General features: G+C 38.6%; 1 protein-coding gene across 4 annotated transcripts; it reads left to right on the top strand.

Moving 5' to 3' along the window:
• The first annotated feature begins 1666 nt into the window (after positions 1-1666).
• On the top strand, positions 1667-23131 carry ZNF585A (zinc finger protein 585A). Of its 4 annotated transcripts, none has more exons than XM_058529128.1 (5): positions 1667-1726; positions 4112-4339; positions 14357-14483; positions 14761-14853; positions 16123-23131. In XM_058529128.1, exons 2-5 carry the CDS (start codon positions 4262-4264, stop codon positions 18456-18458), a joined length of 2634 nt encoding a protein of 877 aa, XP_058385111.1. In that variant the 5' UTR covers positions 1667-1726; positions 4112-4261; the 3' UTR covers positions 18459-23131. The 4 variants fall into 4 exon arrangements, with proteins under 4 accessions (XP_058385111.1, XP_058385108.1, XP_058385107.1 ...); XM_058529125.1 differs by having other exon boundaries at positions 1690-1789; XM_058529124.1 differs by having other exon boundaries at positions 1690-1858.
• The last annotated feature ends 1932 nt before the right edge of the window (positions 23132-25063 follow it).

The raw sequence follows: 25063 nt of genomic DNA, 5'->3' as shown, positions 1-25063 counted from the left end.
GTTTTTAAAATTACTTTCTTTTTCAGTTAAATTTTTACTGTGAAACTTTCATACAAATACTAAAGAAGAGAGAACATTATAATAAACACCATGTACCCATCACCCTGCATCAACATTTATCAACATTCTGTTAGTCTTGTTTCATGCATCTACTCCTCCTCAGTGGAGTTTTTAAAGCTAATATTTCACCCACAAATGCTTCCATATGAATCTCTAAAAGATAAATCTGTTTTTTAACATAACCACATTACCAAAAAAATTAACAGTAATTCTTAGGCCTCTGATAAGAATGTGTGTTCATTAATGGACTTCCACATATTTTTCCTTAGACCAGGCTTTGGGAGAAGAAAGAGAACTCGGTATAAGCAGAGTCCAACCCTCTAACTGGTCTTATTTTTAAGCTGAATCCCAGAGGAGAACATAACATAACATGAAGGTGCCCAGCATGCCCACATCAGAGCCTAGGCCCAGTTCCCTCCAAACACCTTCCCCACCTGCTGGGACTGAAGCTATACTTTCAGTAGGACATAGAACCTCCTACCATTGTCAGGTAGAACTTCCTGGAAGAGGCAATGTTTAAGCTGGGTTTTGAGAATGTTTAGGAGTTCACGAGGTAAGGGGATTGTGTTTTATAACTCCCACTCACAGTCCCGCAAAAACGGCGGGAGGGGAGTGTTAGCTGCTCCAGAATTTCCATATAGGAGAAGCTAAAGGAAGGGTCACAGACTGGACTTGCTTCATTTACATAGTAAAGACATTGTTATTACTTACATTTTAATTTACAAATAAATAAAAAAAGCAGTTTTCCTTAGGAGCTTTTAGTCACACGTTGGCTATATTAAAGACCGTTATTATTTTTATTATTGCTGCCTACTATTGTTTTACTTGAGGTAGAGTGGATACTAATGGAGATTAGTGGGGATTCTAGTCTCCATCCCCTTCACCAGCCCTTCGGAAGCTGACACCTTCCTCTGGGGGTATCTCTCAGGAGATGACTGGCCTATCCCAACTTCTACCCAATTTCTCCGGGTGGTTTCTCCTATTAAAGACTGTATACCCTTCCTGCAGCAGACTGCCCATTTTGACATTTCTCTGTTTTGCCGGGTGGTTTCGCTCAGGAACGGAGTCCCATCCTGACCTCTCCACCCTTTCCCTGAGTGGTTTTCTCCAAAGAGCGGATTGTGCCATCTTGACTTCTCCCCTCATCCCCCACTGGTTTCTCCCAGCAGGTAATTGCTCTCCGCACCGTGCTGTATCCAGAGGGGCAATTTATGTTTTCTAAATAGAACATAGAGCGCCGGACCCCATCTCCAATACCTTCCTCCCCCCGGATATCTACCCAGACAAGGGCCAAACTCCTGCATCTATGTGACAGTCCCTGCCTCGGTCTATGAAAACCGGCAAGAGGCCTATTCCTCCGCTACACGGAATAGACACGCCCCCAAGATGGCGGCCCGCACGCACAGGCACCATTGGGTGCGGTCATGTTCTCAGCCCGACAGCGCCTTACGGAAACTGCGCAGTAACAATAACGTAGCTGCGCCATGTTGACTGTTGGCTGAATGCGGCTTCCAAGGTAAATCAGAGCATGCGCAATACCCAGGCCATAGAGGGAGGTGCTAGAGATCTGACCGGAAGCGGAAGTGATCTGCGAAGGCTTTTTTTTTTTTTTTTGGCCGCTGATGTCAGGAGCGTCTCCTCGTTTCGATTCCGAGAGGTCTCTGAGGTGATTTTTGTTGGTCGCGATTACGGATTCTGTGGGACCAGTGACGGAGCGGTTGTCTGTGGGGTTAGTAATAGTGGTTTTGGGGTTCAGCGATGGAGGAGTCTGTGGCCTCCGTTGATGGGTATCTGTGAGGTCAGTGATAGGGGTCTCTCTGGGCAATGGTAGGGCTCTTTGAGATGGGTGATTGGGGTTTGTGGGCTCAGTGATGGGAGCCTGTGGCTTCAGCTGTGGGGATCTATAGGGTCTGTGATGAGTTTACTTTCTAAACATTCACAAGCTTAGGTGTGTAGCATTTTCTTTATTGTTCAAATCTTAGTGTTTGTTTTAATTTCAGTTATTTTATCTTTGACCCATGAGATATTTAGAAGTACATTCTCTCTCAAATAATGCCTCTAGGTAATGCTCGAGTTTAAAAATTGCTTTATGGCCTAGTTCATGGTCAGTTTTCATAAATGTCACATCCATTGCATAAAAACAATGTGTGTTCTCTATTAATTGTATTGTATTGTTTCATATTATATTATATTAAACAGATTATTTTGTCTGCTTAATTAATTACAGAGAAAGGTAAACTCACACTGGAAAGGCGTTTTGTCCACTTGTCCTTCCTTCTGTCAGTTTATGGTTTATATATTTGAAACTATTATTAGGAACAGTTATGTGTATTTTTAATAATAGATATGACTAAATAACTCAAAAGATATTATAGCAATTCAAGCTCCCACCCACAATTTATAAAAGAGCTCATTTTCCCAAATGCTTTCCAGCACTAGATGTTTTTAAGTTTTTACAGTTCTGAGGGAAAATTTATCTGATTGCTCTAATGCATTTTCCTGTTAGTAAAGTCGGCATCATTTTGGATAATTGCCATTTAAATGTCCTTTTCTGTGAATTTTTATATCTTTTGTCCAGTTTTTTTCTGGGCTTGTTTTTTCTTATTGATTGCTGGATTCTTTTTTTTTTTTTTTAACATTAGGGATCGCCTATCATCACATATTGAAAATTTTTTGTATTTATCTTCATTTTGATTTTTAAGCTGTATTTTAACCTGTAATTAGGAAATATCAAATCAGAAATATTTGTTTTTTCTTTTATAGTTTCTGGGTTTTCTCTCGTGTAATAGGATCCCTCCTACCCCACCAACCCCACCACAATGTTATACAAACATATACTCCTAAAATTTGTTTTAATATTCTTTGGAGTTTTTAAAATACATATACTTGAAATGTTTAGTTCTGCTGGAATTCAGTCTAATGTACAGTGTGTAATGGGATCTAGTGTGTTTTGTTCCAGGTGGATGGCCAGTTATGTCAGTGCCATTTATGCAATGAATGTCTTATGCACACTTAAGTGAATGTCACTTTTGTCATATATATAAATCAGTATTGTTTAGTCTATTGTTTTATTTTGATTACATTGTTTTTTATATTAAGTTTTAATAGCTAATAACACATGGTAATTATTAATAGTTATTGCCGGCTTCTTGTGTGCCAAGGGGGTGTTGAGTACTTTATAAGCATTATCTCATTTAATTTTCATAACTCTATGAGGTAGGCACTTTCATTCTCATTTTTGAAACTAAAACTGAAATAACTTTGCTGGAAGGTAGCGGAGCTACGATTCAAATCTTCAGTAATGTTACTCTGTATCTCATGGTTTTTCTCATATTTTACCATGACTTATATCTATCACAGGTTTTGTTAAACTTTGTATTCTCCACAGCACTGGTTCTCAAAATGTGGGTTCTGGACCAGCAGCATTAGCTCACCTGGGCACGAATTAGAAATGCAAATTCTTGGGCCCTGCTGTGGTCTGAATGTTTGTGTCCTCCCAAATTCATATGTTGAAATCCTAACCCCCAAAAGTATGGTATTAGAAGGTGGGGCCTTTGGGAGATGATTAGGTCATGAGAGTGGAACCCTCAGGAATCTGATTGGTGCTCTTATAAAAGAGATCCCACAGAGCTCCCTAGCACCTTTCACCATGTGAAGATACAGCGAGAAGGCACTGACTATGAACCAGGAAGAGGGCCCTCACCAAAATCTGATTATGCTGGTCCCTTGATCTTGAACTTTCCAGCATCCAGAAAGGTGAGCAATAAATTTCTGTTGTTCATAAGCTACCCAGTCTGTGGCATTTTGTTAGAGCAGCCCAAAGAGATTAAGACAGGCCCTACCCAAGACCTACCGAATCAGAAGTTGTGGCAGTGAGGCTGAGAATTTTTAACTGTAGTTTAACAAAACCTCTAGGTGATTCGAATGCACACCCAAGTTTGAGAACCATTGCTCTGTGGTGACTAGCTCAAGGAACTACACCTTGATGTTCCCAGGAAATGTTTATGTGGTGGATGTTGGATGACTGACCAGGTGGACATTGTCTTTCCAGGTTTCTTGGTGTCTCTGGGGAGCCCCTGGGCCAGATCTTCCTCCAGACTCCAGCCCACCTCTCCCCAGCAGCTCTGCTGGAGTTCACAGATGTCCACCAAGCTTTAGGCTCCTGAGAGAATAAAGGTTGAGAGCCAGCTTGAGAGCCAGCATGACCATGCCAGCTAATTGGACCTCTCCCCAGACATCCCTGGTCCTGTCTCCAGAAAAACATGGCAGCTCCTGTGAGGTAAGGAGGGGAGTGCCAGGGGGTGGGAATTCATCCTGGGAATAGATAGCTCTGATCTGTCACCAGAGCCTCAGGGCAAAGTCAGATGGGCCACAAGAAACAGCCAGACTCTCCTACTGCCTCTGAAACATCTTGATCTTTCTGCCAAGATTGAGCAACACATGGGTAACGTCTCCACATCTAGAGGCCAACTGTATGACAGTGGAGAGGAAAACTCTTCTTTAGTTTGTCCTCATGCTGTGTTCATCTTTTGGCTGAGGATAAAATTCCTGTTTAGAAATCACTTTTGTGCAGAATTTTGAAAGTATTTCTCTATTTCTTCCTAAACTGCTTCCCCCAGGACAAATATTTGCTCTGTTCTCTTTCTGAAATTTCTGTTTTTCAGATATTGGTTCTCCATTTTTTTCCTCTACTATTTTCTATTTCTTTGCTACTCTCCTTTTTGGTCAAGTTTGTGAGCTTTGTCTTCCAGCCCTTCTGTTGAGTTTCTCATTGCTGTTATCAATATTTTAATTCAGAGTTTTAAGTCAAAGTTTTAATTTTCAAAAACTCTCGTTTGCTTTATAAATATTCTGTTTTATTAGCATCCTGTTCTTATTTCATGGATGTAATCTTATTTCTTATCTCTCTGAAGATATTGTGATAGTTGAATTTTTTGAATAGGTAATATATACACTTAGTTCAGAAATTAAAGAAATGTGGGAAGGAATTCAGGGAAAACTACAATAGTGAAAGAAATTCAGGGGAAGGACAGGACTGTGGTTCGCCCACCTCTGTTCCCAGCTTGCCCAAGTTGCCCCCATACAAATGACCAATCTTAGTTTTCTTTGACTGCATAGTTTGTTTATTCAAGTAAAAACAATTATAAAATTTTTTTTTCTTTGCATATCACAAAAAGTGGCATACTAGACACATTTTTGTGTATTGCTTTTTTAACATTTGGTAAAATACAATACATATTATGAACAATGCAGCAGTGGACATTCTTGTCATGTTTTCTTTTTCTATTGTATATTTAAGAAGTAGTGGAATTTCAGTTCAGGCTTTTAGTTAGAGGCAGTGAATCTCAGCTGAATTTTAGTGAACCTCCACTTCTGTTGCTGTTGGGCAATTCTGTGATTGGGTATGTTAATAATTTTTATCTAGAAGATAGGAAGAATGAAGTGAGATGAAAGCTGTAATTGGTAAAGAAGCAGCAGTCACTTGATTAGCCAGAATAAGGGGATGTTTGATCACTTCTGTGGTTTGAACAATGTTCTTATTTTTGTTTGCTCTCAGATATGATTACAAAGTGGTCTTGGTTTTGTCTTGCATCATCACGATCAGAGAGTGGTCTTGTTTGATGTTGGTGATGTGTGTTTTTTGTGTGACGGGAGAACACCATGCGGTAGCTGATCCTGCCTGGCCAGCTCCCGGCAACACTGAAGACTAACTGATAGTGCCAGGCCAACTCTCAGCTATCAGGGGCTGCTTTTCTCCTTGTTTAAAAATAAAGGAATGGGGCCGGCCCCGTGGCTTGGCGGTTAAGTGCGCGCGCTCCGCTGCTGGCGGCCTGGGTTCGGATTCCGGGCGCGCACTGACGCACCACTTCTCTGGCCATACTGAGGCCGCGTCCCACATACAGCAACTAGAAGGATGTGCAGCTATGACATGCAACTATCTACTGGGGCTTTAGGGGGAAAAATAAATAAATAAAATCTTAAAAATAAATAAATAAAAAAAAAGGAATGGAAAAATTGACTGAGAGACAAAAACTAAAAGAAACCTAGGGCTACAATTTTAGGAACAGATCAAAAGGAATTTAAGATGAAAAACATCCAAAGGGAACAAGAGGGATTTAAAACTTATAAAACTTTGAATATACCAAGAATTATAAAAATTGTCAATATTTATTTGACTAATATCTTTGAACTATATTAAGGAAAAATGAACAGAAATCATTAAATATACCATTGACCATTTTATCAACTATTCTCAAAAACTTACTGATCAAAGCAGACAAAAAATGTAAACCTTTGCTATAGTATTGATTCTATTCTCTGGCCAAGAGCATTAAATTAGAAATAGAAAGCAGAAGGCTTTTGCACAACATTGTTAATGGACTTAATGCCACTGAACTGTACCTTTAAAAATGGCTAAAAGGGTAAATTTTATGTCGTATATTTTACTGCAATTAAAAAAAAAAACATTTTTTTTAAAAAGTAAAAGGCTAGCAGAAAGAAACCGCCACATCTGAAAAAGCTTAAAATTTTTTTCTACATAAATATTCTTTAAAGGGAAATCATAAAGGATCTTCTTATAAAATTCTTTGAGTTGAGTTTAAATAAAGGACTACATTTTAAAGTTGTGTGGTGAAGCTAAACTGTAGATATAGGGAAAAAATATAGATTTAAATGCTTTTTTAAGGAATCCTGGAAGTTTGGACAAAGAAAAAAAGACCTGAGGTATGAGTTACGCTTTCAGCTGAAGTTAGAAAAAGAACTCAATAAATACAAAATAACAATAAGGACTAAAAAAAGATAAGGAAGAAATCAGTTACACAGAGAACAAAAATAATTGCTAAAGATGTTTGAGAGAAGCACAAGTTGCTTCTATGTGGTGATGATCAAGAAAAAGGAGTAAAGATGCACATAAAGTATGTAACAAAACAGTTAATGCTATACCAAAGACTAAAACAATTATGAATGGATATTATATAAAATCATATACAAAAACATGAAAACCTAAACAAAAGGGATCAAATTTTACAAAAAATAAATGTCAAAATTGGTAAAAACAAATGGCTCAAAAGTCCTTGAAGAAATTAAAATGTTGATCATTGCTTCCAACACAGTCAGAAATAGTGGAAAAGGTCATGTGGTTTTATAGTTGATCTTTATGCCAAGCTTTGGGTAAAAGATGATGTCTAAAATTATTCCCAGCCTTGTTTTTGATGTTTATTTTGTTTACAATGTTAATCTTGATACTCAAACCAGTCAAAGACAGTAAAGGAATTGGAAATTATGCACATAGATTCAGAAGTCACTGCATTCAAGAGTAGATGAAAACAGTAGCCAAATAGCGTTTATCACAGGGACACATTTGAAGCAGACACTATTTTTTCATTCAGTAATCCTCTCCAAAGTCAAAGATGTCAAAATTAAAATAGTAAAATATCTTGAAATAATAAAAATACTATATATCAGAAGGTATGATATACAGCAAAACAGTGCTCAAAAATAATTTAGAAAAATAATTTATCTCATGCAAATTTAAAAATCTGGATGAAAGGATGGATTTCTAGGAACATATTAAATTTCCCACCAAATCTTTAATTACTATTTACCACATTTTCACTTAGGTGTTAAGATTTTTATTTAAAAAATTCTACTTTTAATAAAAAGAGGATTGCAGCTTTGGAGAGATTTATTTGCATTGATTTTATTCTGCTTTTGGAATATTAACTTTTTGTATGTGTGCGCAAATTTTCTGTTTAATATTTCTGAATGTTACATAGACACTCGACAAGAATGTTTCCAGGATACGGAATTTGTTATCAGTAAGATATCTTATATAGTTATGAGGTTTTTACAGTGTTGCTTATTTTTTTCACTTTATCTTATGAAGCTGAGAGCTATTATTTAAAGTTTGCTACCACAAATGTATTTCTATCTATATTTACCTGTAGTCTCTGTTTATAAATTTTGAGACTATGTAATTTGGTGCAGTGATAGTAATGAGATCTGGAATTCGTTTTAGATTGTGTTTTTGTCGTATTTAATATTTTTTCCCTAGAATTCAGCTCTCGCTGCTATCAGGATGGAGGTTCCTATTTCCTCTCTGTTTGCGTTTCCAGATGGGCCTTTGCTCATCTTTTTCCCATCATCCTTTGGAGTCCTCGTGCGTTTCTTCTGTGCAGCAGTGGAAAGATGCATTTTATGTTACACATCTGATGCGGATGCTTCTGTTATGTATCTTTCACTATATACTCTGTATTTTTGCTTTGTTTCTGTGTCCTTTCTGGCAGTTTGGAAGGTTTGGATTTTTTTGTTTGTTTGTTTGGTTCTTTTAGAGTCACCTTTATAACATTAGCTTGTTGAACTAAATCTTCTAATCTCTTGTTTTAGACAGTAGCTATTAAATTTGTACTGTGAATAACAATAAGAGTTCTATACTGCCTCTTCAAAGATTCTTTTGTTTGTTGGATGTCTTTATTGAACTATTTTTCTTTTTTCCTTTAAAAATAGAAAAAAAAATTTCCTTATTTCCATTTCATGTTGCTGTCTTGTCTTAATCTGCTCTTTGCCACTTTTTGTGTTTTTCATGGGATGTTTTCGTTGCTCTCAGAGAGACCTTCATTTCTGTATTGCTTTGTCTTTCTTTTTCACTTCTTTACTGAGTTCTGCCCATTTGGTTTTCAAAAATTTAACCATTTCCCAGCCTGTTTTTCTGTTATTTCTTCTGTAGACTCTTAATATACCTATTTATTTTAAGTAGTTAATTATTTTAGTGAATTCCTTGAATTCATGGTGAATGTGTTTTCTTCTGTTGTGTGGCAATTTATTTCTAGTATGTTTCTTTCATTCTTTTTGCTTATAGTATCTTTGTACATCAGCAGATGTTTATTATTATCTTTGAGTGAGGAGATTTTTTTCCTGGACAAACTATTTATAAGAAGCTCATTTGGCAAGGAGTCAAAGATACTAATATGACATCATCTTGATCCCCTGTTAAATTCTTTTTTTTTTTTTTAATTTTTTGTTTATTGCAGTAACATTGGTTTATAACATTGTAAAAACTTCAGGTGTACATCATTATATTTCTATTTCTGCATAGATTACATCATGTTCACCACCAAAATACTAATTACAACCCATCACCACACACATGTACCGAATTATCCCTTTATCCCCTGTTAAATTCTTGATGACATTGGGTTTGGGGGCCGGGGGTTTGGTGTGTGTAGGGTATGAATATGCAAGTGTATGAAAAAGAAAAATTAAAGTACATATATTCTTTTCAAGTATATATAGGGAACATTTTCAAAGAAAGGACAATGTTCTAAGCGCCATAAACAGAGTCAACAAATCACAAAGAAGCAAACTATAATCTCTGAACACAATTAAATGAAGAAATAAAAAAGATAGCTTTCAAGGATCATAATTTTAGATGTTAAAAACCACAAGTATCTTTGATACTTTCGGTATCCTTGTCCTTCCTGCATGCTTGTTCCCTCCCCTGAATTCAGTGACCTGCTCTGTACACACAACTCCTGAATCTTCATCTCCATAGTAGCTCTCTATCCAGCTATCTAGTGAATATCCTTGTATATGTCTTATCACCTTAAATCTCAAGATGTACAAAATTTAAGTTATTATTTCTTGTCGTCTTCCCCCAGCCTCCTCCTGTAGTCCTTAAATCCATCTGTGGCACCAGGAACTGTAGTTACACAAAACTGATAACTGAGAATTATTTGAGTCCCTTTTTCTCACCTTCGTACTCGATATCAGTTTTACCTCATTACTTAATAAAGAATATCAACCTGACTAGCCTGACTGCAGCCTTGCTATGGGTCAGTAAGAAATGCGTATCCTCTCACAGGAATGCTCCATGGGCCTTGTGACTGATCTTCCAATCTTGCCCATGCCAGAATATTTTGTTTTGAAAATACTCTTTCTTCTGCTTGCTTTGAGTTTATTTTCTTCTTTATCTAGTTTCTTGAGGTAGGAATTTAGATATTGATTTGAGAACTTTCTCCTTTCCGTTTTTTTAATTTATATATAATGGACATACAACATTATATTAGTTTCAGGTGTACAACATGATTCAATATTTGTATATATTGTGAAATGATCACCACAATGTTTAATTAACATCTATCACTACATATAGTTAACAAATTTTTTTCTTGTGATGAAAACTTTTAAGATTTGCTCTTACCAACTTTCAAATATACAATACAATAGTATTAACTATGGTCACCATGCTGTACATTCCATCTTCATGACTGACTCATTTTATAACTTGCAAGTGTATACCTTTTGACCATCTTCCCTCATTTTGCCCACCACCCACCCCTCACCTCTGGCAACCACCAATCTGTTCTCTGTATCTATGACTTCAGTTTGTTTTTTTTTTAGATTCCACGTATAAGTGAGATCATACGGTATTTGTCCTTCTCTGTCTGACTTACTTCACTTAGCATAATGCCCTCAAGGTCCATCCATGCTGTTGTAAATGGCAAGATTTCCTTTTTTTTTATGGCTGAATAATATTCCATTGTTTATTTCACTTAGCATAATGCCCTCAAGGTCCATCCATGCTGTTGTAAATGGCAAGATTTCCTTTTTTTTTTTATGGCTGAATAATATTCCATTGTTTAAATATACCACATCTTCTTTATCCATTCATCCGTTGATGGACACTTAGCTTGCTTCCCTGTCTTGGCTATTGTGAATAATGCTGCAGTGAACATGAGAGTGAAGATGTCTTTTCGAGTTAGTGTTTTTGTTTCCTTTGGATAAATACCCAGAAGTGGAATTGCTGGATCATATGATAGTTCTATTTTTAATTCTTTAAGGAACCTCTCTACTGTTTTCCATAGTGGTTGCACCAATTTACATTCTCACCAAGAGTGCACAATAGCCCTTTTCTCCACATCTTCACCAGCACTTTTCATTTCTTACATATAAATTTTTTGATAATAGCTATTCTAACAAGTGTAAGGTGATATCTTCTTGTGGTTTTGATTTGCATTTCCCTGATGATTAATGATGTTGAGCATCTTTTCATGTACCTGTTGGCCATCTGTATGTCTTCTTTAGAAAAATGTCTGTTCACATCCTCTGCCCATTTTTTAGATCGTTTGTTTCTCTTTTTCTAATTTAAGCAGTTCTCTAAATTTCCCTTTTGGCATTGCTTTATCTGCATCCCACAGATTTTGATATGTTATTATTTTCACTTTCTTTTAGTTCTTTGTATTTTCTAAATTTCTTTTGAGAATTCCTCTTTGACATAGGTTATTTAGAAGTGTGTTGCTTAATTTCCAAATATTTTGTGACTTTCCATATAGCTTTTGTTATTATTTTCTAATATGATTCCTTTGGAGATTTTTGTCTTGTCTTTCTGTTGTTGATTTTTAGTTTGATTACATTATGGTCAGAGAACATGCTTTGTATTATTTCAATTCTTTTAAATTTATTGAAGTTTGTTTTACAGCCTAGGATATGGCCTGTCTTGGTCATTGTTCTGTGGGTGCTTGAAAAGAATGTGTATTCTATTGTTGTTGTTGGTTGGAGTATTCTATAAATATTGATTAGATCCTGTTGTTTGTTCTTCTATATCATTGATAATTTCCTGTCTATTATTTCTATAAATTGCTGAGTATGGGGTGTTCAAGTCCCTATAAACCTTTTTTTTAAATGTTTATGATTTCAAGTGGAAATAGCTATTCTTTCAATTATGCATTTCCAGATTAGATTTTTTTTATATGGAGGATTATGTTTTTTTAAAAACATTTTATTATGAAAAAAATCTAAGTGTATACAAAGGTAAAGAGAATAGTATAAGGAGCCCTTGTATCTGTTGTACCTATTGCCCTGCTTTATTAGTGATCAACATTCTGCCATTCTTATTTCAGCTAAAACTAGCCTCCCTCCTCCAACTGCTGGATCTTTTTTTTTTTTTTGTGAGGGAGATCAGCCCTGAGCTAACATCCATGCCAATCCTCCTCTTTTTGCTGAGGAAGACTGGCCCTGAGCTAACATCTATTGCCAATCCTCCTCCATTTTTTTTTTTTTTCCCCTTTTTCTCCCCAAAGCCCCAGTAGATAGTTGTATGTCATAGTTGCACATCCTTCTAGTTGCTGTATGTGGGATGCAGCCTCAGCATGGCCGGACAAGCAGTGCGTCTGTGCGCGCCCGAGATCCGAACCCAGGCCGCCAGGATTGGAGCAGAAGCACTTAACCGCTAAGCCATTGAATTTCTCTATACATGCCATAAATGTCTTTTTAATGTTGGTTTGTTTTAACTAAGAGCCAAACAAGGTCCACAAGTTGCATTTGGTTAGTATGACTCTTAAATCTCTTTTAATAAAGAAAAGATTCTCCTCCATATTTTTTTTGTTGTAATTTATTTTTTGAAGAAACAGGTCATTTTCTGCCTTCTGGATTTAGCTGACTGATATCGTTCAATATGTTCCTCTGTCCTTCACATTACCTATGAATGATTTGTTAGATCTGGAGGCTTAATGAGATTCAGGTTAGATTTTTCTTTTTCTTTGGCAAGACTACTTAATGGGTGATATAATGAAATTAATTACTATATCATGTCAGGAGGCACATGATATCTGGTTATCTCTCTTTTTGTGATGTTAAAATTGATCAGTGGATGCAGATATTATTAGTTGATCCATCCATTGTAAACTTCTCTTCAGCCTTTCACCTGAAACAGTTGAGCAACCATTAATGATTATTGTCTAAATCCATTTTTCATTAGGAGTTACAAAATGATGATATTCTGATTCTATCCTAACTTCTTCATTTATTAGCTAGAATCATTCTATAAGGAACTTTTCCTCATCATTTATTTGGTTATTCTACAATATAGATTTTATAGAAAAAAATTTTTAAATCCAGACTTATTCTATGATCAAACTATTTTTCCCAAAACCGCCTTCCTGACGTGTCATGCAGACTTCAGTCCATTTACATAGAGCTATTTGCTGTTCTCCACATTCATCATGTGTTTTCTTATCTCCACACTTTTGCTTTTGTCTTTTCTGGGAGACGACCTCCCGCTCCTCCCCATTCTGTATTATACTTCTCATCTTCCAACTTAAATCCCTCAACTGATATAAATTTACTTCCCCATGTACAATATACTTTTTCCTTTTTTGGGCAATCAGTGTTATCCACATAGAGATATACTTTTTGACACTTTAGTGACTATGTGTCTTCTTTTTCTCTTCTTTCAAAACTTAGGTCTTGGGGCTAGCCCAATGGCGCAAGTGGTTAGGTGCACGCACTCCACTTCAGTGGCCCAGGGTTCACGGGTTTGGATCCCGGGCGTGCACCGATGCACTGCTTATCAAGCCATGCTGTGGTGGCATCCCATATAAAGTAGAGGAAGATGGGCGTGGATGTTAGCTCAGGGCCAATCTTCCTCGGCAAAAGAAAAAGAGGAGGATTGGCATCAGATGTTAGCTCAGAGCTGATCTTCCTCACAAAAAAAAAAAAAAAACTTAGGTCTTATTTATTTACCAAGTCTTCTAAGTTGCTAGAAGATTAGAAACATAAATAATTATTTCTGTGTTCCCAGGACTAGTGTAATGGCTGGTCCTAAATTGCTCAGAAACTGCATTGCAGGTTGTTCATCCAGTTGCCAGAAGACTACAGGAGAGTCTATTTCAGTCTGCAGGTTTGAAAAACAAATAATTTATTGACTATAGTATAGAACAAATAGCAGAAGTTCTTTATTGGATTTCTTTCTTCTACAAAATACTATGTAAAACTAGATATTTAATATGCACCCTATATGAAATATAATTTTTTAAAAGTTCCTGGATTACACAGGTGTATGCATTTGTCAAAACTTCATATGGTACACTGAGGATTTCTATGTTTCATTGTATGTAAATTTTACTTTAAAAAAGGTAAACAGATGTTATACTCTAGTTAATGGTTTGCATTCTGAAGTATTTAGGAGGAAGTGTACTGGCATCTACAGTTTACTTTAAAATGCACAAAAATGTAAGATGTCTTGATGGATAGATAAAAAAGGATGGGTAAATGTGTGGTAAAACAACTAGAGTAAAATGTTAGTGATAGATTCTAAGTGTTGGGTATATAGGTTTTCACTCTACAACTCTTTTAAATTTTCTGTGTGTTTGAAAACTTTCATAATAACATGTTAGGAAAATGGCGAGTTGAGTTTTTAAAAAGAGGAGGTAAATTAACAAAATCCACGTTCCATATTCCTGTAGTCTCTCCATCCCCCCAAAGCTAACCATTCACATTGAGCAGGAATGTGCTCTTACAGGGATCAGTGTCCTTCAAGGACGTGGCTGTGGATTTCAGCAGAGAGGAGTGGCAGCATCTAGACCTTGCTCAGAGAAACCTGTACCGAGATGTGATGCTGGAGACTTACAGCCACCTGCTTTCAGTAGGTAAGCATAGTCGCCTGGGTGTCTGAGAGAAGGCCCCACTGAGAGTGTTTCCATTCTCAGTTGCTGAATGCTGTGAGACATCTGATATATGTGATGTTTTTCCTTGATTTGTCCAGGATTCTTTATCCCTTTTGGACACTCTGAATATTCCACTGTTCCCAGAGATATATGGTTACTTTCCTGAAGAACAAAGCCTCATTGAACAACAAGACTTTATTGTTTGGGGTCAGAAACACAATTGGTTGGACCCAGACCTTTTCTCATTTCTCATGAACAGGGTATCAAGTTCCTGACCCAGAGGTTTTCATGTTGGAGCAAGGAAAGGAGCCATGGGCACTGCAGGGTGAGAGCCCACATCAGAGCTGTCTGGGTGAGTGAGTGTGACCCAGACTGATGGGAGACAGGGGAGTAGATCTCAGCTATCTTGAGAAAAACTGGCACCTTTGAAATGCTATTAAGATGACTTTTCTGGAAGGTTCTAAATTTTTTGTATTGCTTGAGGACCAGTGACATTGACCTCTCAGATAATTAAATGCCTTCCACACAAATGCCTTTGGCATTTCTGCCTTCTTCCTGGGCTTTTTGGAGTCTGTATATCACGTGCCAATCTGCCTTATTAAAGATTTTTTTTTCTTGGTTATGCTCCTTTTCCCTAACATTCTTTTTCTTTCTGCCTTCCCCATCGTCTGAGATTCTTTCTTTATACGTTCAGGCATTCATGGACCTGCTTTCTTTCAAAGTTCCTGTATGTCACACACTCCCACTCCTGCTAGTCCTCTTTCATTTCTTTCTCACTGTGAGATGCTTCAGAACTTTATCCAACCAGGCTCTCTTCTGATTTTCTCCATAGATACTGACATAAGATTTCTCAGTTCCCCGTTCCCCATGCCTTTCATCTAACTGATGACTTAGGGGGTCACTGTCACTTAACCTGTAGGAGTACTTTTCTGACTTTTCACTTGAGTGACTTCACATTGACTGGAGTCTCTTTGCCTGCTTGGCTGATTTTTATAATTGCTTATTTCTGTACTTCACTTTAGAAGGTTTGAGTTTAATCATGGGCCTCATTCAGGACACACTATTATCATCAATCTAAGGATTCTGTATTATTTTATTTTTTAATTTATTCCCTTTTCTTGGTTTCTCCACACCCATCTCACTTCCCACCATAGGCAATTGTTTTATATGATGGAAACATTTTTTAATTCATGCATGTTCTTTTAAAATTTAAAGTGACTTGGGGTATGTATTATTAGTTTATATAAATGTTATTGTGCTATGTATCTTGTTCTTTGCCTTACTTTTTCCACTTCTGCCCATGGTGCAATATGTTCATAAAGTTTATTTCCTCTAACTGCTGCATTGTATTCCAGAATGTTTCCTATCACCACTATCACCAAGCCTCCTGAGTCAATGATTCACCCTCATCCTTTTCTTTGTGTTCAACCTGAATAAGCCATATGGCCCTCCCCTCTAGCCTCTGCTAGCTGCTATTTGAGCTAAAATCATCTCTTCCTTTTCCTTTAAGAAGGAGAGTTTGGGTTTCAAACCTCACAACAGAGAATTTCTGAAAAACTTTCTTTCTACATTGAGAGGGAAGGTGATGCTACAAGTGATGTTTTGTTGTATTTCATTCTAGAAGAATTGTGGCAGATTGGTGACCAGATAGAGAGCTATCGGCGAAGAGAAAACAAATCTTTAAAGGATGTTCCTTTCATCAAGAAAATATTGACTACAGAGAGGGATTATGAATATAAGCACATTAGAAAAATAATTCATGTGAGCCGAAACATTTCTTCCCTAAAAAGACCCCATCAATGTGACTCATTTGGAATTGCTTTGAAGCAAAATTTAGATTTACACAGTCATAATAGAAACAGGGGATCAAAGAACATTAATAAGATTGCTGAATATGGTAAAATTTCTTCCTGTATTGACCGTGAGTGTACTCCAGCAGGAGAGAAATTATGGGACCGTAATCAATGTGGAAAAATCCTCAGCTATAAACAAGCACCCTCTCAACATCAGAAAATTCATACTGGGGAGAAATCTTATGCATATGCTGAATTTGGAAAGATCTTCACCCAGAAGTCACAACTCAAGGTACATCTGAAAGTTCATACAGGAGAAAAACTCTATGTATGTATTGATTGTGGGAAGGCTTTTGTACAGAAACCAGAATTCATTACACATCAGAAAACCCACACTAGAGAGAAGCCCTTTAAGTGCAGTGAATGTGGAAAAGCCTTTTTCCAAGTATCTTCTCTTTTCAGACATCAGAGAATTCACACTGGAGAAAAACTCTATGAATGCAGTGAATGTGGGAAAGGCTTCTCTTATAACTCAGATCTCAGTATACATCAGAAAATTCATACTGGAGAGAGACACCATGAATGCAGTGATTGTGGCAAAGCATTCACACAAAAGTCCACGCTCAAGATGCACCAGAAAATTCATACAGGTGAGAGATCGTATATATGTATTGAATGTGGACAGGCCTTCATCCAGAAGACACACTTGATTGCACACCGAAGAATTCATACTGGAGAAAAACCATATGAATGCAATAACTGTGGGAAGTCCTTCATTTCCAAGTCACAACTCCAGGTACATGAACGAATTCACACAAGAATGAAACCCTTTATATGCACTGAATATGGGAAAGTCTTCAATGGCAGTTCCTGTCTCATTACACATAAGAAGGTTCATATTAGAGAGAAATCTTCCATATGTACTGAATGTGGCAAGGCCTTTACCTACAGGTCAGAGTTGATTATACATCAGAGAATTCACACTGGAGAAAAACCTTATGAATGCAGTGATTGTGGAAAAGCCTTTACCCAGAAGTCAGCACTCACAGTGCATCAGAGAATTCATACAGGAGAAAAATCATATGTATGCCTAAAATGTGGGCTAGCCTTCATCCAGAAGGCACACTTGATTGCACATCAAATAATTCATACGGGAGAGAAACCTTATAAATGTGGTCACTGTGGGAAATCCTTTACTTCCAAGTCACAACTCCATGTGCATAAACGAATTCACACAGGAGAGAAACCCTATATGTGCAGTAAATGTGGAAAGGCATTCACCAACAGGTCAAATCTCATTACACATCAGAAAACTCATACAGGAGAGAAATCATATATATGTCCTAAATGTGGCAAGGCCTTCACGCAAAGGTCCGACTTGATTACACATCAGAGAATTCATACTGGAGAGAAACCTTATGAATGCAGTACCTGTGGAAAAGCCTTCACCCAGAAGTCACATCTCAATATACACCAGAAAATTCACACTGGAGAGAGACAGTATGAATGCCATGAATGTGGGAAAGCTTTCAACCAGAAATCAATACTCATTGTGCATCAGAAAATTCATACAGGAGAGAAACCTTATGTATGCACTGAGTGTGGAAGAGCCTTCATCCGGAAGTCAAACTTCATTACTCATCAGAGAATTCATACTGGAGAAAAACCTTATGAATGCAGTGATTGTGGGAAATCCTTCACCTCCAAATCTCAGCTCCTGGTGCATCAGCCAATTCACACAGGAGAAAAACCGTATGTGTGTGCTGTGTGTGGGAAAGCCTTTAGTGGCAGGTCAAATCTCAGTAAACACCAGAAAACTCATACTGGAGAAAAGCCCTATATCTGTTCTGAATGTGGGAAGACCTTCAGACAGAAGTCAGAATTGATTATACATCATAGAATTCATACTGGAGAGAAACCTTATGAATGCAGTGACTGTGGCAAATCTTTCACTAAGAAATCACAGCTCCAAGTGCATCAGCGGATTCACACAGGAGAGAAGCCTTATGTGTGTGCTGAGTGTGGGAAGGCCTTCACCGACAGGTCAAATTTGAATAAACACCAGACAACACACACTGGAGACAAACCCTACAAGTGTGTAGTCTGTGGGAAAGGCTTCGTTCAGAAATCAGTGCTCAATGTGCATCAGAGTATTCATGCTTGAGAGAAACAGAATGAGAAAACCTCAGTGAGAGCAGCTCTGATTGTACATTACTGAATTCATGCAGCAGAAAAATATGCATATTATTCCAAGTAGAAATGCCGCATCAGAACGTTGCTCACTACAGAAGAGGACCTCTGAGAGGGCCCTGAATGAGGGATGCTCTTCCCACATTGTCACCAGCCTTATTAAACCTTGGGGCATTCATACTGAGAAGGAACTTTGTCAGTTTGATACATTAGAAGCCTTGTCATGAAAAATATGATGGAACACTTACCAAATTCTGCATAGGAAAGATTATAATCGTTAAATCATGTTAACGATAATCCTGTTTACTGTGGAACAGGTAAAGTGCCAACAAGTTGAATGGTAGAACAACATAATATATACGATAGTGACAAACCCTAAGTTCTGTGAGATATTTGTTGCAGCACACATTGTTTAACAGAATTTGGGGTATTTTTCCATTTTTCTGTTGACTGTAACGTGGTTGTGTGTATCCAATCCCCCAGTAATTATTTCTATCAACAAAGAGATACCACAATAAAAAAAAGTTCTTTAAGTATATAGACACAAATCTCAGAGTATATTTTGACTCCCCATTATCCTCTCACACCATGACTTGTAACCCCCCTTATTAGCCACCAGTAGAGTGCCTTTGACCCTCATGAGTCTCTAGCACATTGCCTTCTGAACCCCATAATTGCATATGACTGCCCATTAGTGCTAAATGCCATGTTTGCTGACTGCCATATCTCTCAGACAGTATTTGCTGACCCTCATCTAGTCCTCAGCATGGTGTCTTATGAACTCCCGCTACCCTCAGGAAAGCTTCTGAGGTAAGAATTTTCAGGTCACCTTGGTCAACTCTTCACCCCAGTCTCCCTTTTGCTGTCACAGTTCTTCCAGCTCCTTTGCCTTCTTTAATGACCTGACCTTCGTAATAATAACAAATCAATAATTCATTAAAACAAACCCCAACATACCTTCACTGTCTTCTGTGTCCATCTTCATGCCATGCACTCCAGAAGGACCTTCTCCCCCATGTGTCTCAAACACATCAGTTTACGTCCTGACTCAAGGCCTTTGCATTTGCAATGCCCTTTTCAAAGAACACAGTTACTTATTATATCTGCGTGGTTCACTGCATGTCTTTCTTCCAATGGTACCTCTTCACAGGGGCCTTCTTTGCCCTTCACTACCTGCGTGGTTTAAAATTCCAACCTCCCACCCTTCTTCCTTTATCCTTTTCCATAGCACTTATTGCCATGATGCCCTGTATATTTAACTTATTTGTCGATGGCTCCCACACTAGAATATTTTCCCCTGTTTTGTTCACCATTGTGAGCCGAGACCCACGGCTGACATACAACAGGTGCCATTCTATAAATGCATGTTGTGGAGTGTTGACCCTGCTCATCCCATGACTTCCCTTTGATCCTTTCTGTATTGCAGCATTAGAAGCTCTGATGGGGAGAACCAACTTTCCTAAAACACATCAGGCTTTTTCACCTCCAGTCTTTACCTGAGCTATGCCTCCTTCCTGGCCCTAAAGCTGTAACATCATTGTAAACCTTTTGGCCTGATGCCAACCTGTTTAAAGAAGGAAGAACTGAGGCACAGGAAATCCCTCATAGATGCTTGGTGTTCCAGGATTCCCTGCCATGATTCTGAAGTACTACAGTCAGCTTCAAAGTGATTGCAAAAGAGCCCGCTTACTCTGCCTGAGCATACACCACCCCAATCACACCTTGATGGGGCCTTGCCAATCCCAGAATCTGACCTACAGACCTGCTCATCATGCCCTGACAGGTATGCCCAGAGCTAATAGTATGGAGGGGCTGAGAGCAGACAGGAGTGGACCTTCCTTAGAAGTTAGGTGTCTGACCCAAGACTGGGGCAGCAACGACCTCACAAATGCAGGCAGAGGGTCTGATTGAATGCTTAGCTGCTGGTTGGCCAAACTGGAACTAGCAGAATGGTTCCTTCAGGTCAGTCCATTGGCAGCACTGAGTAGGAAATAGTTGGGTTGTGCAGAGATGCTCTCACCTTTGTGAATGGCAGCATGGAGGTTGAGGATGAGGGCAGAACCTTGTCAAGGGGGCAGGGCTGGGGATTCCACTTTAACTCCCAAATTGGACAGTGCTTAGTGACACATCCCATTACCCCACCTTGGACCTATGTCTAATCCATCATTAGCTCCCCTTCATCTCACCCCTTCACAGTATCTGATGATTCACTGTACACTCTTCCCTATCTTAGAACAGTGTCTGGTGATCCACTGTTACCCCCTTTTACCTCATCTGGCACTGCATCTGAGGCTTCACTCAATGTCTTGTGACCCACCATTATCCCCCAACATAGGACAATATTTGCCGACCCCCCAGGAGAGTGTCTGGAGATCTCCCCATTACCTTCTTCTTACCCCACCCCAGCACAATGTCTGGACACCCTCCATATCCCCTTTTACCTTATTCTAATATTATGTTTGTCACCCCTCATTAATTCCAGGAAGTATATCTGGAGAGCTGCTCATTACCTCTTCCACAGTTACCTCCAGCATAATATCTGTTACTTCATCCCACTTGTGACAAAGTCTGGTAACCTCCATGCTTCCTATTTATTCCCCCTTTCACTTAAGTAGTGATTGATGACCACTTATTAGAATTCTCAGAGTAGCGAACCATAGTATATATTCCCCACCCAACCCAACTGTTAATATTATCTCCTGATACTTTCATTACACCTCTATCAGGATGGCTTGTGTCCCCCCTCCATTACTTGTCCATCACAATAATGATGACTAATTATCTTCCATTATCCCACCTAGCAGTGTCTGTAACCATTCCCAACACAGCATGTGGTGATGCCCCCAATACCCTCTCTGAACTCTGGTGTATACCGTTAACCTGCTTCCCTCCCCCAAAGGAAGGGCAATGACTGCCAATGCACCATAAACTCCACATTACCCATCTACATTTTGGAGCCTTCACTACCCTCCTTTCTGTAGGACCGCCATTAACAACCAGCACAATGTCTGTTGATGCCCATTACCCACTAACACTGTATCTGTGACCCCTCCATTAAATCCTGGTGGTATCTGCTGTTTCCCTATTGGCTCCCACTACCACAACGTCTGCCGATTCTCCATTGCCCACACTGCTTCATGATACCCCTCAGTGCGGCTACTGCAAATTTCCTGTTATTGCTTCTCCTCTGTTTGCATGGACAGGAACCCTGGGGGATGGGGGAGGGATGAGGACGAGGTCCTAGCCTCATAGACCCCCTCCAGAGAATTGTTCATCTGGAGTGGGCTGGGGAGCTTCTGGGGAGACCCAAGAGACCACATGCTGAGCCTCCCATTTACTATACAAGAGTGATGCAAGCAGAATAGTGCAAGCTGTGGACGTGGATTCAAATCCTAGTGCTAACACTGATCTGCCGACCGACTCTGGGCCAACCTCCTCTGGCCTTAATTGCTTCACTTGTTAAATGGAATTATGGAGGATGAAGTAACTTAATATGGGTCACGTGAAGGGAGCAGAGCTGGTGGAGACCAAAGAGAGTGTCCTGTTGTTAATAATATTACTAGTTATAAGTTGACACAAGCATCTGACCAACCTCTGCATGGCTGTCCCCAAACCTCACAAGAGGGAAACATGTTATTTTATTGTAAATTACTCTCAATTATTTTTCTTTTATATTTATTATTATAGTACTGAGATATTTTTAAAGTCAGATCTATTGAGGTATAATTTATATAAAGTAATATTCACCCTTTGTAGTGTACAGTTCTGAGAGTTTCGACAAAGGTATACAATCATGTAATCAACACCCCAATCAAGATAGAGAACAGTTCCTTCACTCCCCTAAATTGCTTCCTATTCCTTTTTATTCAGTCCCTCTCCCCACTCCCAGCCCCTCACAATCGCTGATCTGATCTGTTTCCTGTCTCTATAGTTTTGCCTTTTCCACAATGTCATATAAATGTGGGAATATATAGCTCCTTTTGAATCTGACTTCTTTCATTTCATGTGATGTTTCTGAGATTCATCCATGCAGTTAAATGAGATACACATGGAAATGAGATACAATAAGCTGATGAAAAGACATTCAACATCATTAGTCATCAGGAAAATGTAAATTAAAACCATGATGAGATACCACTGTGCACCTATTAAATGGCTAAAAAAATAAAAAATAAAAACATGGTACCAAAAGTTGGCAAAGATGCAGAGCAATGGAAACTTTCATGTGTTGTCAAGATAAGATGGTATATCCACTCTGGACAAAAGTTTAGCAAGTTCTTTTAAAGTTAACCATATACTTATCCTATGACCCAGCAATCCCACTCCTAGGTATTTACCCTAGAGAAATGAAAAATTATGTATGTACTCAAATGTTCACAGAAACTGTATTCGTAATTGCCAAAATATTGGAAACAACCTAGTGGGTGAATAATTAAACAAATTGTAGTACATCTATACAATGGAATAGTACTCAGCCATAAAAAGGCTGATTTATGACACCATAAAAAAGAATGATTTGACACAAGCTACAACATGGATGAGTCTCAAAGTATTATGTTTTACCATGTGATAATTTGAATTATATTTTATTAAAGATTATTAGATATTAGATTATAAATATCTATAAATAATTAGATTTGTATATTAGCTATAATTTTATATGTGCATATCATTATATACTATATTGATATTATGTATTTATAATATATAATACATTGTAATATTTATTGTATATTCCTTATTACAATAAAATGTTTCTATTTTATATGATAAAAAATATGTATTGTATGATTATATATTGGCTTACGTAATTTTTATATTTGTATATCGAACTTTCACATAACATTTCTGTTATTTGCATTTTTACATTATTTTAAATATTATTTACATTTAATGTTTGTGGTGTAAAGTTATAACTATAATAAAAGGGGTCATAGGGACAGCCTGCAGTTGTAGCTGGTCATCGTTTTTATTATTTGTCAACAAGCCCAAGTCTGGCTGTTCTTAATGTGAAGGAAGCTGGCTCCACTTTGGGCCTTTGCCTGGCTATGTTCTCTGAGAGTACTCTGCTTCCCCAGTGCTCGTGCACCTTGCTGTTCTTTCCTTTCTTTGGAGAGCCCACCAGCATACAGCATGGTATCTGAAGTAACACACTTCTTGAGGTCACTTCCTATTTTGTTCTGTCTTTGTGTTGCAAGTACCACTGTCTGACCCAATATTAAATGTTTCTTTTTTTTGGTTTATCATTCCCCCCTCCCCACGGGACCATCAACCCCATGATGCCTGGACTTTGTCTTGTTTCTGCTGTGTCCAAGGTACAGCATGGCGCCAGCACAAAGTAGACACTCACTACAAGTTTGTTAAATGGATGAGTGAATGATGGCAATAGCGTCGAGGTTTACCGATTGCCCCACACAGAATGAGCCAAATGCGTGGGAGTGGGGTGGGGAAGGGAGGGTGGGTTGGTTACAGGTCCTCTAATTCAAGATTTAGAGCCTCTCCCCATGCCCCAGCACACCAAGCTCTAACCCTTTCTCGCCTGACCACCCCATCCTTCCCCTCCCCAGTGTTTCTGATCTGCATCCTCCCCCAGCATCCACAAGGTCAGTGCTGTGTCTCCTTACTCAGCCTCCTCCTGGTCGTGGTGGGCAGGCGGTGTAGAGCAGGGAAGGACAGTAGTGGGATCACGCAGGCAGGGGGCCATCCTGGCAGCATCCACTCCAACACTTTCAATCTTATATTCCATCATCCTGTTCAGTCTTTCCTACTCCCTCCACCAGAGGAGCCACTGGTGAATATGAAACCCAGGGGACAAGAGAAGGGTGGCAGGGCTGAGGATTCCAGGCCTTGGGCGCCCTGCTGGACGATGAGGGTGACAGTGTGACAGATGTTGGCCCCGTGGCTCACAGGGTTAAAACCATGGTTGTCATGGGCACTTGCCCTAATGTCAGGATGAGCTGAGCCCTCCACCCTAAGCTTTCAATCTTGCTACTGGGGCAGGTGTGACAATTATCTATTTTATATCATACCCTACCCCACCCCACCCCACACATCATACCACACACCATACCATACCATACCCCATAACATACCACTTATTAACTATTTTACTTAATTCCACAATTATATTGACTCTACTGTTGATTTGAAATATAATTAATATAATTATAATTTATAACATATTAAAATCCTTGTCATTATTTATTGTATGCCTCTAGTTATTAAGATATCATGAGGGGCCGGCCTGGTGGTGTAGCGGTTAAGTGTGTGCTCTCTGCTGCAGCAGCCCGGGGTTTGCCGGTTCAGATTCCGGGCGTGCACCGACGCACTGGTTGTCAAGCCATGCTGTGGCGGCGTCCCATATAAAGTAGAGGAAGATGGGCATGGATGTTAGTCCAGAGCCAGTCTTCCTCAGCAAAAAGAGGAGGATTGGCATCGGATGTTAGCTCAGGGCTAATCTTCCTCACAAGAAAAAATAAAAGATATTGTGAATACCATATCAACTCTGATGCTAAGAAATCCTGTGTTCCTTCTGCTTTCTGGCACCGTAAGGTTGGTGTTTGCATTGTATTAACAGCA

Source organism: Diceros bicornis, chromosome 34 (genome assembly GCF_020826845.1).
Source record: "Diceros bicornis minor isolate mBicDic1 chromosome 34, mDicBic1.mat.cur, whole genome shotgun sequence".
In the NCBI taxonomy this organism is placed as follows: Eukaryota; Metazoa; Chordata; class Mammalia; order Perissodactyla; family Rhinocerotidae; genus Diceros; species Diceros bicornis.
The sequence above is the reverse complement of the archived record's forward strand: the minus strand, read 5'-3'. Positions and strand labels throughout refer to the sequence as shown.